Source organism: Pyxicephalus adspersus, chromosome 1 (genome assembly GCF_032062135.1).
Source record: "Pyxicephalus adspersus chromosome 1, UCB_Pads_2.0, whole genome shotgun sequence".
Taxonomy (NCBI): domain Eukaryota; kingdom Metazoa; phylum Chordata; class Amphibia; order Anura; family Pyxicephalidae; genus Pyxicephalus; species Pyxicephalus adspersus.
Window position 1 is genome coordinate 43,044,843 of NC_092858.1, and position 14,935 is coordinate 43,059,777.

The 14,935-nt window shown below is 38.3% G+C and overlaps 1 protein-coding gene across 1 annotated transcript in view; it reads left to right on the forward strand.

The window, feature by feature from the left end:
- Nucleotides 1-462, forward strand: part of RPS26 (ribosomal protein S26) — a 4,064-nt gene extending 3,602 nt beyond the window's left edge. Inside the window, exon 4 of the mRNA XM_072408706.1 lies at nucleotides 382-462. Coding sequence (XP_072264807.1) covers nucleotides 382-417 — 36 coding nt within the window. The 3' untranslated portion in view covers nucleotides 418-462. The remainder of the gene's footprint in view (nucleotides 1-381) is intronic.
- The last annotated feature ends 14,473 nt before the right edge of the window (nucleotides 463-14,935 follow it).

Genomic DNA, 14,935 nt, shown 5'->3' on the forward strand with positions numbered 1-14,935 from the left:
AAAAAAAAAATCACGGAAAAATAACAAAGGTTAATGCATATCAGCATTACTAAAACATATTTGATCAAGAAGGTACTTCTGAAAGTTCTGCCTCCCATGACGAAAACTAGACAAAATGTAGTCGCTTATAATACAGTACTAAAAATATGGGAGAACAAAGATGTAAGTCACATAGTCAATGCAGTAGTCACATAGTCAAAGATGTTACGTCACACACTAAATTATGGTTGCCCTTTAATCCAATAGATTATTGTTTTTTTCAGTAGGTACATCCTCTATTATTGTAAACAATGTACAGAAATAATCATTTTGTGGTCTTGTAATGGATTCCAGCCTTCCTTCTGTGACTAATTGCGTTCTGTTTTTTGTTTTTCCTTTTAGGGTGCACCTCCAAGAGCACCTCCCAAACCATTGTAAAGGAAACATGCTCAGATGTCTTGTCCAATAAACTGTTAAAAATGATCTTTCTTTTTGGTGTATCTTCTTGATTCAATTACAGCCTAAATTGAGGGTTTGTGGTTTAGATATTGTATTTTAACCAAACTCCAGTTCCCCCCATATCTATGGTTTACTCCTCCATATCACGTTGAGACCTTCTTTCTCAGAATTTGTGCAGATTTGCACTGTAGTTGGCTCCCACTGTATTGGTAAACAGCTGGTAAGTGGTGCAGTTAACTAGGCCAGTGGCATACCCCCTTCCTGAATTGCATGGAACTGTCCCACTTGCATATATCCTGCGACACCCCTAAAATCTGTTACACACTACTGCATCCTATTGCAATGTTGCATCCTATTGTAAACACATCCTTGTCACTCAGGGAAAACCATGTCCCATCATCTTATTCCCTGTCCCTTATCACCATTGTTTTTTTCTTTTGTTTCAATAAATTTGTATTCATTTTTTTTTTTTAATTTAACAATATACTCGGTACAGAACCAAGAAGAAAAAAAGGAACACAAATATAACAAACACCAATGTGACAAGTGTCTGAAAGCCATAATACAGTCATTTTAAATAGTATTCACAACACATGATCAAAGATATAGCAATGTGGTGTTTAAGCCAAGGAGTCCAAACCTTATAAAAACCTGGCATGGAGTCCCTAACTACAGTAGTCATCTTTTCCATGATCATATCTGTGACCCTGGAAATGACAGCGGCAAAACTCAGGGTTTCCTCCAGGCAGAAGCGATTACTAATCTGGTTGCTAGGAATATTGGGAGATCAGTTTGTTGGTATGTTTGTGAACTGAAGGGGCTGGTCTGTGTAGTAGTGCCTCCCAGGGATTTTGGTGTATGGTAATTTGCAAAAACTGCACAGATGGTTATACATACGTATCCACAGTCCCTTGCCCACAGGACATTCCCACAAAATATGAATAAAGGTGCCTTCAGTCGCACAACCCCTGAAACGCCTAGGAGAGCTCCCTGGGATAAATTTGGCTGTTCTAGCTGGGACCATGTACCAATGAAAACATTTTGTATGCATTTCCTGCTGCGAGGACATTCTGGGAGCAAGAGGAAACAGCCTGCCAGATTGCTTCCCAATCATCTGTGGGCAGGATAGAAGTCTGATTCCCATTTTGCCTTGTAAGACAGCCTGTGACTTGACCTTAACCAAAGCATTAAATAGACAGGACACCAAGCCCGCTGACTGGGGATCCCTCAAACAGCAGGATTCAAAAGCTGTCAAAGTCAGGGGGTTACCCTTGTATTCTTTCAGTAGAGAGACAAATGTTCTTTCAGATACATGAAGGACTTGACCTCAGTAAAGGTAAGTAAATCGTAAACATGATGTATTGGTCTGTTTACCCAACAGGCAAAAGCCTGAAAATGATCTATTCCCAAGGGCAAATGGACATTGCAATACTCCCAGTAGTGGGGTGTGGAGAAATCAGGCCAGCCAGAGCTTTCACCCTATCCAAAATTCCCTGTACAAAAGATAAAGTAGGATCATCTTTTAGTGGCCTCTGGGATGCCGGGAGCCACAATAAATTATAAATCGGTGTTTAGGTGCATTCAGCCTCATAGAAACAAGCCCAGAAGGGTAATTCCTTAATGTGGTGAAGTGCCACCAAGGGAGCCAGCTGGCCAGCCATATAGTATTGGTGGAGGTTAGAGACAGATAAACCACCTGAAAGTTTAGGAAAATACAGCCTTTTCTCTAGAACCCTCAGTCTAAGTGGGTGCCAAAAAAAATTTAGGATTTTCCGTTGCTCCAGACGAAGGATGTGAGCCGGGACGGATATTGGCAAAGTGTAAAAAATAAAAAAGTTTGGATAGATAAGTCATTTTAGCCCCCCTGGCGGTCCAATTATGTCTGTATTTTTGTCGGAAGCGGTACATTGTTTTGAGTGGAAATTTGTTTAATATTTTAAGCCTGTAATTCTTTGCAATAACTCCAGAGTATGATAGTTTGAAACAAAATAAAATAATTATAAAATAAACTTTATTAAAATAATTTTAAACTTGTCCAAACAAGGGTACAATATTAGAAAAACGTTTGGACTTTCTTTGGATTTATTTTTTATAACTTTATTACTGTGATCAATATTATAATAGCATGCTTTAAATATGCTTTAAAATTTTCTGCCAGGCCAAGCCTCCCCAGCGCACCGACGCTTCACACATCACATGGATTGAGCCAGCTGGGGATCGCTGGAGGATGCCACTGGATCATGGGGAGCAGGTGGGATTTTTTTATGCTACCCTGAGTGTGGCTCAGGGTTACCACTTTTGGTATATAAAATTCACCCCGAGCCACACTCGGGAATACCGCTAAGGTGGTTACCTGCAGGTATTTTGCAAGATATAGGAAACGTTTGCTATTTAAGTAAAAGTGTGGATAGTTCCTTGAATAAAGGAGAAGAGTTTACCTGATACAGGGAAGATAATCTAGAGGGAATATTAACCCCCAAATAAGGGATAACATCCACCTATTAAAAGGCAAAACTATATTTTACTGTAGCAAAAGGGGTAGTGTAAAGTGCCGATACCCAGTTAATAAACTCAGGACCAAAACCCCATTTCTTAAGAACAAATGAGGCAGGGATACCGAATCGAATTCCTTCCTCATAATGAGTGATAAGAACATAAATTGAGTTGGATGAGAATTGGTGAAATGTAAAAATTGTACCACCCTGCGGACATTGTCCCCAGCCTGACGATGGGGGACAAAGCCCACCAAATCCTTAAGGAACCAGGAACCCAAGAAAAGGTTGATACGGTTGGCTAAAATTTTGGCTAGTATCTTGACTTTAATGTTCAGTAGTGAAAATAGCCTGTAGTTTGTCCAAGAGTGTGGGTCAGAAAAAGGTTTTCGGAAGCATAACGGTAGAGGCCTTAAGGACCTCTGGTAAAAAGCTGGAACCCTCCTTAAAAGCATTAAAGAGTTATTAGGCGTTATTAAATGGAGCATAATAATTTCTATAATTTTCTTAAAATATTTTGGAGAAAAGCTGTCGGGCCCAGGGCGATTGCCCGTGTTTAAAAATGTAATTGCCGAACAGATTTCTGACTCTGAAATATCAGCCTGTAGGGTTTATAAATCGGCTTCAGGAAAACTAAATTACTCAAAAAATTATTTTGTCAAAGACTCATCAAACTGAGGAGGAGAGGAGTAGTTGAGAAAGTTTCGACTGAAATTCCTGGAGGATCTCCACAGGATTGCTAGTAAATTGTTTCGTAGGCATACGTAAAGAAATGGGGGTAGATTTTGGTGCTAAACCTTAACCCCTATTATTTAACCACACTTGTATAGCCATGATGTTTTTGCCATAGGCGCTACATTGGCTACATTTGTCTTCACTTAAACAGAGTATTTTCATTAAAATAGGTCAGAGGTATGTGGTGGCAATACTTTGGCAAATAAACAAAGCCCATTTCTTGATGGTTATTAAACAGTTTATTACATTGGAGCGTTTGTATTTATTGAAGTACCTGGACATAATCTGCACAGCTGGAGTGAGATAGGCGTCATTAACGTAAAAGCAGAGCTAAACCCGTGTGATGTTCCTTTGCAGGGCGCTGTCATCTTCCTTCTCCTCCAAGCTAAAGCTAGGTACACACTTCCAATAATTATCGTTAGAAAACGAACGTTTACGACCGATCTATGATTATGCACGAATATATTTGAACAATCTTATTGTGCACAATTCTGTACATGCTGTAAAAATACGATCGTTCAAATATAATCCACCAATAGTGTACACAAGCTAGATACGATCGTTTGAACGATGCAGAGAGTGACATGTAAAGGAGAAAGTGTATTGCAGAAACATGCACCATCACTGAACAACCGTACACAGGATAGATAGCGAATGATTGTCGGCCAATCAGATTCGCCGTGACGGTGGTTTGTTTCCAACGGTCAGTCGTTGTTCACCTTTTTTGCAAGCGATTTCGATCAATCTTCTTTTGTTTCTAACAATAATTATTAGAAGTGTGTACGCAGCTTTAATCTTAGGGATTCTTGATTGGCTTTGCCTAGATGACAGTAGTTCATTCATCCCCAGCACATGTAAGGGAGCCAGGAATTGCCTGGTTTTCCTGACAACAAGCTGATTCTGCACATGTGTATCTCAGCTTTTTCACCAGAAACAGGGAGTGATGAAATTATGGCAGAGTAGACTTTTTAGGGAGACTAAATCCATTATAAAGCAGGTCTAAGTGCTTCAGTATAAGGTGTGAAGTACAGGTATGAATATTAGTCTGGCCCTACTTTGACAAAATGCTTGCTTTAGTTGGAATAAAAAGGAAGCTCTGGCTTTAAGACTTGCCTGTCTGCTCCAGTCCTCAATGATGTTAAATGTAAAAAAGCAGAAGACAGAAGATGCTGCAAGTGTCATGGACCCACCGCCTGATATGTGCTGTGTTACACCATTGCAGACATCTGGGTGCTGTACAAGGAGACAGGTGTATTGCAGTTTGAGTATTGTGCAGTGCACTCTGTTTCGCAAGTATAACTACACACCTGTATGAAACATAAACATGTACAGTACATTTCATGCCAGAGTCAGACTGGTATGACTAATGTATATGAACTGGTTCTATCACCATCCACCTCACTGATGTCTGCTCACTCCCATCCTGTTGGAGACTGCCTACCTTTCTCTGTGCTATGCTGCAAGTCATACCTGAATTTTTGGAGATTGCAATACTAAATGTGCAAACTGTGAATGTACCATAACATAAATGAGATCTATCCATATCATCCATATAACAATAGCAGAAAGGGTCAGGTTCTGACCGTATTAGTGGCACATGAATAATGCAAATGTAAAATTGCCCTAGCATAGCAGTGGATTGTCCTTTTGTTTTATAACTGCACTAGTACTTGCCATGTGGCCAGCAAATGATTACTATTAAAGTGATTTGTTGCTGTATTGGTGGTGATTGGGAATTGGTTGGGTTGGGAATAGGGATGAGCAAAACTGACAAATGTTTTCTCAGATATACTTAAAAAATCACTTGTGACATGTTCCACAACCCTCTACACCTCTGTCAATTGCATGTGCAAGTTAAATTTGTGAAACTGCAAAAATGTATTCACTTATGAAAACAGGATTTGCAATGAAATTACCTTTGTCTGCCAATCCCTAGCTAAAACAATGTCTGGTTGTATGTGCTCCACCAGCCCATTCAAAATGTGGCATTTTATTGTTCGTCTGGCACAGGGAATCTAAAGAGACTCTGGATGAAACATGCTGATAGAAAAATCTATTCTGCCAATGTTGACCTAAAATTGTTTAATGCAGAATACAAATCTAAATCATCCTTTAATAAATTGTGCAATGTTTTGTACAAAGTACCTGTTGATCCACCAGTGGTGCTTCTTTGGACTAATTTCCGGGTTTGGGCCAACAGTGCCACAATACTGCTTCTGAATTTCCAGCTGAAAATATAGCAGGTCCAAGTTGGGTTTGCAAAAAGCCCCGGTGGGTCTGAAACATGTAGCATACTTCCTGAGTTTTTTAGTTGTTGCAATAAAGTATGTAATTTATATCATCAGGTGGTGGTGGTGTTTAATCCAAGCCATCCACTAATGTCAAACCAAAGTTCTTCACAATTTTTACTTGCTTCAATAAAATTGGTTCACTCTGCAGGTTTAAGGGCCCATTCTGGTGATTTATGAATATGCAGCAGCCTGAATTTTGCTGGAAGAGACCCTTGAAGTGGGAATTTGGACCGTTCTTCATTCCCTCCCTGAGAGGTGATAGGTAGGGGTAATGAAAATATAGATCTAACATTTTTTCTTTATAATTACCTCTTATATTTTTTCTAATAGACGTTATTCATGGGGGGAGGGCAGTTTATTACTATGCAATTTATTAGACTATGCTTTGTATTACAAGATCCACTTATATTACTATTCCTGTGAACTTGACAAGAAATGCTGTATTTTTGCACTAGGTGGCGCTAAAACTGCACAATTTTCTGGTCAAAGCTGCTTCGCATGGCAGAAAACTCATTTGTGTTATTGATGATCTCTGTGTGTTATTGTACAAACTGGGTTTTTATTTTGTGAAAAGAAAGTTTTAGGACTCTTACTGTGAATACAAAACTAAAATCTAATTATTACTAGTGTACATCGGTTTTTTTTTTCTATTATTATTTTTTTATTGCCCCTCAACCTGACTTTCTGTATATTTTGATCCTAAAAAGAGTTCTGATTTTCAGCTAAAGCTGTGTATTGATACTCAATGTTAGTTTCTGTAAGTAATAGTGAAAACAAACAAGTGCTGTACAGACAGTTCATTCTATAGAATGGGCAGATGTGTCCTACCCCAGCAGCAATTCTTCCTTTAGGTCTTTAACCCCCCTAGCGTTCTAATTCTGTCATTTTTTGATGCAAAAAGTGATCCTATTTTTTTTGCGTAGACATTTTTGTTTATATTGTGGGCCTGTAATTCTTAGGATTAACTCCCGGGTATAATTATTATGTTTCTTCCCACGTTGCAAAAACATGCAGTTATTTGACCCCCCCTAAATTGACATCAGACAGTATTAAAGACATATGACAATGGTGACATTAGATTATGAGCACTTTTGAATAACAGTTAGTGATAAGACTCTGGACTTTGTAAAGTGCTGACCCAGAAGAAGACCAGGTGAAAATTGGGACACCACAACAGAGCTAGGAGATGGCAATATAGCTAAAAATTGCAAAGAGGCTAGTAAGTTTATTTGATTGCAGAAGAAACATCATCTATCCCTTCTGCAATTAACAACCTGTCTGCTCACAAAGAGCCTTTATTTGCCTCTAGTACCATGGCAGTGAGGGAATGATAGAAAGAAAGGTAAATGTATGTATTGAAGGAGAGCATTACAGGTAACCTGTTGGTTTGCTCTGCATGGACAATAAAAAACACAGTCTGATATATAGGACTGGTATTGTTAACCTTGACCTACTTCTGAAAATACTGGATGGCTGGATGTTTCTGGTTTCCATGCTTTCTGAGTCACTGACTTGGAACAAGCATTCAGTAAGTGAAGTTGGCTAAATAAATCAGTTCAGAACTCTGATCTTCAAACTTAGTCTGGGTCAGTAATTAAAAACCCATTGAAGCTCTTCCATGGCATGACAGTCAAGCATGTGAAGGTCACAAAATGCAGAGGAAAGACAAAACTTGTTTCCTTTCAAAACAATCCAAAAGATCATACCAAGAACGATTTCTTGAAAAGAACTAAAGCTCTATTCCCTTAATCATCTTTTTATGTTTAACTTAATGTGTTATATTGTGAGTGCTGGAATTTTGGGCCCTGAATCGTGTCTGGAGAAAGTGTCCACGAATGTTAATCCAGTTGCCCTAAACCACTGGGTTCCCAAACTGTCAGCCAGATGAGGCCTTTGGGGCACTTTTCCCTCCCAAATAATAACACCAACCATTACTATTCCTTCCAGTGATACTATTGAAGAGATGTTTACCTTCTCACTACCATCAATGATGTGGCATTTTCTACTAGATTGTAAGCTCTTCGGGGCAGGGTCCTCTCCTCCTGTATCACTGTCTGTATTAGTCTCCCATTTGCAATCCTTATTTATTGTACAGCGCTGCGTAATATGTGGGCGCTATATAAATCCTGTTTAATAATAATAATAATCATTTTTACATGATGTTTAGTACCTTTTATGCAAAGATGTCAAACTTTGTCATTTTAATATTTTGGCAAGTGAAAGCTTTTTTAATTTTTTTAGCAACAATTTTACATTTGTTTGTTTTATTGATTATTTAATATCCTGTTGAAATTTAATTGTGGTAGGTGCTGAAAATAAAAATACAGATGCATGGCATAGTAATTACATGGGTGGGAGAGGAAGGGCGTTTCAGAGCAGGTAAGTTAGAATTAGACATGACTGGAAAACAAGAATTATATGGCTGTGGGTGGAGTAAAATTGTAAAATGTATCTTTTTATGATACTTCATAGAAATATATGAATATATTCCACATACAAAGAGTAAGCTGTAGTTTTTATATTAAAAGTTTGTATGATACTAATAAATTTGATATTTTTCTATTTTTTTTTACATACTATCCATAGGACATCCGCATTCGATTCGGTAATATTAATACCCTATAAATGATTTAATACGCGTTTTTTAAATCTTTTGCAGCTTCTTTACCACTTGCTGTCTACATACAGTATAGGAATGCTAGCGAATGGCATGAGTTGCTGTAATGAATAAATATAAAAAGGCAAATTAATATGGCCGCTTATAATCTCCCATGTGTGACAGGCTGACAACTCAGGAGAAGGATCAGGAGAGTGTTGTCACCAAATAACAGCAACTGTTGCACAAGTATCTTTGTGCCAGGATCACTGGGTATTATTTATTAAAAGGTAAAGTTATAAAAATAAGGACTGTACCTCAACTTAAATTCAGAACCCTCTTTCACTGGTATGGGAAAAATCCATAGATGTTTAGATCCATAGATTGAATTTGTACCGCATACTACATTTATACTGTTTTTATATGTTTTATTTTGTGGACAGTCCATATACTCAATGCATTCCTGCTTTGACAATGTTATACTCAGAACGGTTGCAAACAACCACAGCCAGAAAAATGCATTTGGTCACACAGTGGAATTTCTATGCATTTGATCAAGTAGATCTTTATTTTATTTTGCATGAAAGAAAGCCTTTCTAAGCATTTCTAATACAAGGGAACGCTTATCATAACATTCAGGTTATGGGGAACCCTTGACAATAATACCAATATCTACATCTCACAGTATATTAGTGTGGTGGTCACAGACAGCCAAAAACATCATTGGTGTCAGTGGTAACTGACCTGGGAGTCACAAACTGCTCATTGCTCAAGGAACCCCTAGCAACTTCCAGAGAAAGCCTGGATGAGAAACACTAAGGTAGGACATGAGTATCACCAGCGCTGAGCATTCAGGATATGTGCCTTGCATTTCTTGTTTGGTGCCCCATGTTTGGAGACCACAGTGATCTTACATTTTTTTTGATAGTAGTACTTTCAGATCTGGCCCTTTTTGGAGAAGCTATGGGGGAGTAAGTAGATTTTACAGCCAGGGCATGGACACAATGGCAAAATGGCTGTGTGTGGTAATATACTTGTCTGTTGTAAAAGGAAACAAAAATGTGCATCAGCATAGGTGAGAGGTAACAGATGGGGTGCAGTAGTCAATGACAGAGCATAGTTGCAGAAGTAGGCATTACAAATAGGAGATCTTGCTCAAACCACCAACAGCACCTTTTGGACTACAAGAAAAATCTCTTTAATGCACATTGAAAAGCTCTAAACCTTCCTAAATAATCTTGTGCTCATTTCCTCATTCAGGTGACATCATTTTGTTCCCTTATTTATATTTCAGTTTCCCTAGACAACCCAGGATATACTTTATATAAAAAATGGGATAGTTTTATGTCTTTTTAGGCTTATGGTATACATAAACCTAAAAACAGCCATGTAAGAAATACAGCTCACCAATCCCTAGATATGGTGGCTGCAATTTTTTCATTTTATTACAATAAAAAACATTTTGTTAATTTTAGAAAATATCTGTTGCGCACAAAAGAAATGCAGAGTTATTTTCACTTTCTGTTCGGTTAAAAGACAACAAAAACAATGTTATCTATTACTTCTGTAAGATTCTATTGCCATACTTTCCATGTAAAAGGAATGAAAAAAGACAGAAATGCTTCTAATTCATGTAATAGTAAAAATAATAAAATGAATAATAATACAGTCATGCTTCCAAAGAAAACCTATTTTCTGTAGTACCATGCAGTCCAGGTGACACAGTGTTTTCTGGGTCACCATTGTCTCTTTTATCAAGCTACAAACTGAATGGCCCTGATTTTTTAAAGCTCGCCAATGCTGGAGGGGATATACTTTCATCAGTAAAGCTGGGTGATCCAGCAAAAATTTTCAGTCAGCTTTCTGACATTCCCAGCTTACAGAAATACTTTACAGTTTTATTATATTAGTTTATTATTATTTTAGAACATTAAATAGGAGGAGCCAAATCCTCTTCAGGTCCCTGGTACAATTGCATAATGCATGTCACACCTCTAAGGCCTAATCTCCCCTGACTTTGAGAAGGATTTAGGCTGCAAAGTGTGGAAAACATGGCAGGTTTCATGGCTTCAACTTCAGAACATTGCAGGGAAACTCTGGAAAATGTGTTTTACACAATCAGCATGTTGTGTTAAAATACAGATAATAAATGTAGAGTTGGACTATGTTCTATGACATTCAATGGAAAGCTATGTAAGTGCATTTTACTTTCTAATTTGAAGCCAGTGGAGACTGGGTATTAGACAATAGTTTGGCATACTCCAGCGATGACTTTACCCCTTACAAATAAATCTTGCCAATATGTTTTAGCAATCACTATTAGTTGGCATGTTGGCAGAAATAACTCTAGTTCCCTTTGTTTGACTCCTGTTCCAAGAAATGACAACATGTTCAGAATTTCTTGCTAATTATTGCACACAGTTTGTCAGATCCACCTGTCACACTTTGCTTGTCAGTTGGTTGATTCTTCAGAAATATTCTGACATTCATTTCTGGCAGGTTTCCCAGCAGACATACATGCTTATCATTTCATATTCCTGTAAACTCATCTAGTACACTGATAGTCAACAGTCATTTCCCTTCCCTAAATATATGCTTTCCTAAAGCATTTGGATATTCTTCAAACTTATGCTTATTGGTAAATATGAAAACAAAAATGCTGATTTGGATTTTTGATACTTATTTGTCAGATTTGATATTTACAATAATTAAACTATTAACATACTTGACATTGATTGGTACAAATGAATGTATTTGTATATAGGACATTCCACCAATTTTTTTAGGCCTGGGCAAATACCACTCCTAGCTATCTGGGACATAGAGGCATTAACATTTCTGGAGCAATTCTTGTGTTATGTTGTCACTGTTAAGATTATTTTCCTATGACATACTGTATGGGAATCATATGTTTTTAATTTTCACAGCTTCAAATCAGAGGATCAGCTTGATGTCCTTGGCTCCAAGTGAATGCCACCCAACCCCAAGTAAGTAAAACTAGCAAGGTACAGAGTAAGTCCACTTACATTTTACATTCAGAAATGTTAAAACCCCGAGTTTTTAGCAAACAGTTCCTACATACAGGGTTCATCAAGCACAACAAACTTAGCAGTATGACCATCTTTTTTGATGTTTAATGTCACAGACAACCCCAGCTGTACAAGACCTACCTACCTGAAACAGGGACTTATGTATATGGGTTTCACCAGGTTGGAAAGATAAGCATTGAAAGTCGACAAAGTGATATATTTTGAGAAAATGGAGCTGGGAGGATAGGGGTAGATGGGTTGGTGATCATTTTTGGTATGGCTTCCGGTTTCCTCTTCATTCCTTGTCAATCATAACTAATTGTAGGACAGACTTCCTCAAGGTGTAGCCAGGATTAGCTGCTGAAAAGTGACAATGCAAGGAGACTGATGCCAGTCTGGAGGCCCAGTGTCTTAGACTCCTCGGTCACATCAGCAAAACAAAAGCTCTTTACAACTGACTTTTTTATCTGGATGCTAAGTCACAAAAATATATATGCAGTCAGATGTACCAACAACCTACATTTTTATAGTTCTACCTCTATTTGCCTATTCTTTTGAAGACTTCCCCTCACCCTGCTTATTACAAAAATTACAGTTACAGACCTTAGATCACTCATTGGTTGGTTGTCCAAATGCAAAGGAAATGTTCTAGCATTGATTATACATCAAGTTGATATGGCACCTGTATACTTTCACCTATCCAGATGGGTTGAATCCCTATTTCCCCTATGTACAGTATTGCAGGGTGTGGGATCCTGGACGGAAGATACATTTCCCCTATAAATGGTAAAACTGGTGTGCTGGGAAAGGAGTCCAAGAATATTTTTCTGTAGGCAACTATGTTACGGTATTTTCGCTAGTTGTCACGGGACCTGGACTCCGAACTGAATGGGAAGGATTAGGTGGGACTCTTCAGTCCATCCGAGTACATACCAGGAGTTGCACCTGCCCAGCAAGAAGGTGGGAATCCCAAGAGGGCTCAGGTGTGCAAGAGGGAGGGAGAAGTAGAATCGCAGAAAGTATCCTGCAAACACCCTTGTGGAATCAAGCTAAGAAGTGGTGTTGCTGTTACATCGGAAGCTGTTGATGCTAATTTGATTTAGTTGAATTTTTGGACTGTGGAAACCCCAGGCTGGGGATTGGACCCTCACAAGATACTTGTATTGGACTCATTCACATCATGGGGATGTTCTGATGGACTATGGTCAATTGCACAACTAGGTTGAAGTAAGCCCTTTTCTGGTTTTGTTTATACCCCCTGGGTTGCTGAAAAGAAGCTGTTTTTTTTTAATTATCCCAATAAAGACTTGTGTCTGTTACACCCTTTTGGTGAGAAGCGTGCTGGCTGAGGTCTGTGCTAATCCCCAGACATTACACCCTATTATTTGCAATGGGTTCCACCACTGACGGGTTCAGCATTCAGCCAGTAATGCATAAAACATACTGTATTTCACTGATTAGGAAGATATGTAATCAGCAGTGCTGTCAGACAACTCTATCTGAAACATCAATGGCTAATAGGGAGAATAATTTTAAATTTAATTTCTATTTGATTTAATAGGTAAAAATACACCAGCAATCTAAGTTAAAAAGACTATTTATTGTAGTGTAGCAGGTTTATTATATTATTGGGTGGTATTCACTGTTGTACAATGCCTGCTATTTATAAAATTTGTGCACGGCATCCGAGACAACAGAGGTGATAAGGTTGTCAAGAATGACAATCACAACTTATACCTCAGCACTTTATCTTGTACTACTTTTTCAACCCACTTACTTTAAATAGCATAGGCTAAATTCCATTGGTGCACAACTCAGGTTGCATGACCATGCTAAAATTAAAAAAGGATCCGGTGAGGATTGTAATGTACAGGTTTTAATGCTGCAATTCATGAGCCATAGACCTGGAACAAACAGGTAGCCAATTCAGTCCAAAGAGTCTCAACTTCCATTGTATCTGGTTGCTTTGGGTCAATTGGCTTTACAAAGTTCTATGCAAACATTTTCACATGGCTAACTTACCCTAAACACGTAAAGTAAGTAAAAGCTGAACATCCACTATTATGAAAGTGTCTGGCTATTCACTATGAAACTCTCTGTCAGAGCTATCACTCAGCTGGACCTTAGGGATTTAAGTAGGGCCCCATACTGAGACAGTTTTACTTGAAGTGAAGTCCAGGCCTTCCATACCTGTTGGTTTTCTTTATTATTGATAACAAGTAAACCAGATAAAGCCGATGTAGAATATTCGCCACACAGTTTTGAAACACATTACTTTATACATTTACAGCTAACCTTTTTTGGAAGAATACACAAACTCCTACAAGTTTTACAAAGCCTAGGTTTCTGTGCTATGTACTGGGCTATGTTATGTTCTAGTGTTACATAAGTGTCCTCCATCTTCTGTGGGCAATATGTTCTAGGACAGCAGTGATCAACCAATGGTCTGCAGGCCACTGCTGGTCCGGGAGAAAGTCCATACATTTAGTGGTCCGTGAGGTCCAAAAGGTTGGCGACCACTGGTCTAGGTCTCAACAGCTTGTGCAGCTCGAGTCTCTGAGGACGGAGCCCTCAAGTATGGGTCTACTCCCAGTATCCCATTTTACATTCTTGCTGTAACATTGCTTTAGATACTTAACAGTTTGCTTGATTCAGTCCCCTGTACATATTTGCTCATTACTGGTGCTAAATATGTAAAATGAACCACTAGTCTTACTTCTCACACAATAGTGTGGATAACCCATCAGAGGCTGATAGGAAAATTTACCAAAAAAAAGAAAATTGAAAAGAACCAAGAAACACTGCAGAACTTACACCCCATTCAAAGTTGTTTTCTTATGTGTGTTTAAATCACAAGACCATTAATGGTTTTCCTATTGCTTCTGACCTTGTAAACAGGGCCAGGGTTATTGTCATTTGTTTAAATTTGACAGTGTTGATAGAGAAGGTGGTGTACAGTAGACCATCAGTATTTTTTTGCTAATTCTCTTTTTTATATTAAGTGTGCACAATTTCTATTTCAAAACTTTGGAGCATGGACAAACATTTAACTGTTTCAAGTGAGTGCTCCACAAAGCAGAGTATAGTTCCTCTAATAAGCAGTTCATATTACCAACTTTCTCTTTTATCTGTATAAGGTTTCCTTTGATGTATGTTTCTACAAGGGAGTTCTTTGTTCAGGAACCTCAACCCATCCTGATTGTCTGTGTAGGAGGTGACTGCAGGGCCATTTTTCTTCTGTTAAACATGAAGACTTGTCACTGGACTGTTATGATCACCTGAATGGGAAGGGGGAGGGTGAAGAGGAATCACTCTGACTGTACAAAAACAAAAAAATATACAAAAATACATAAA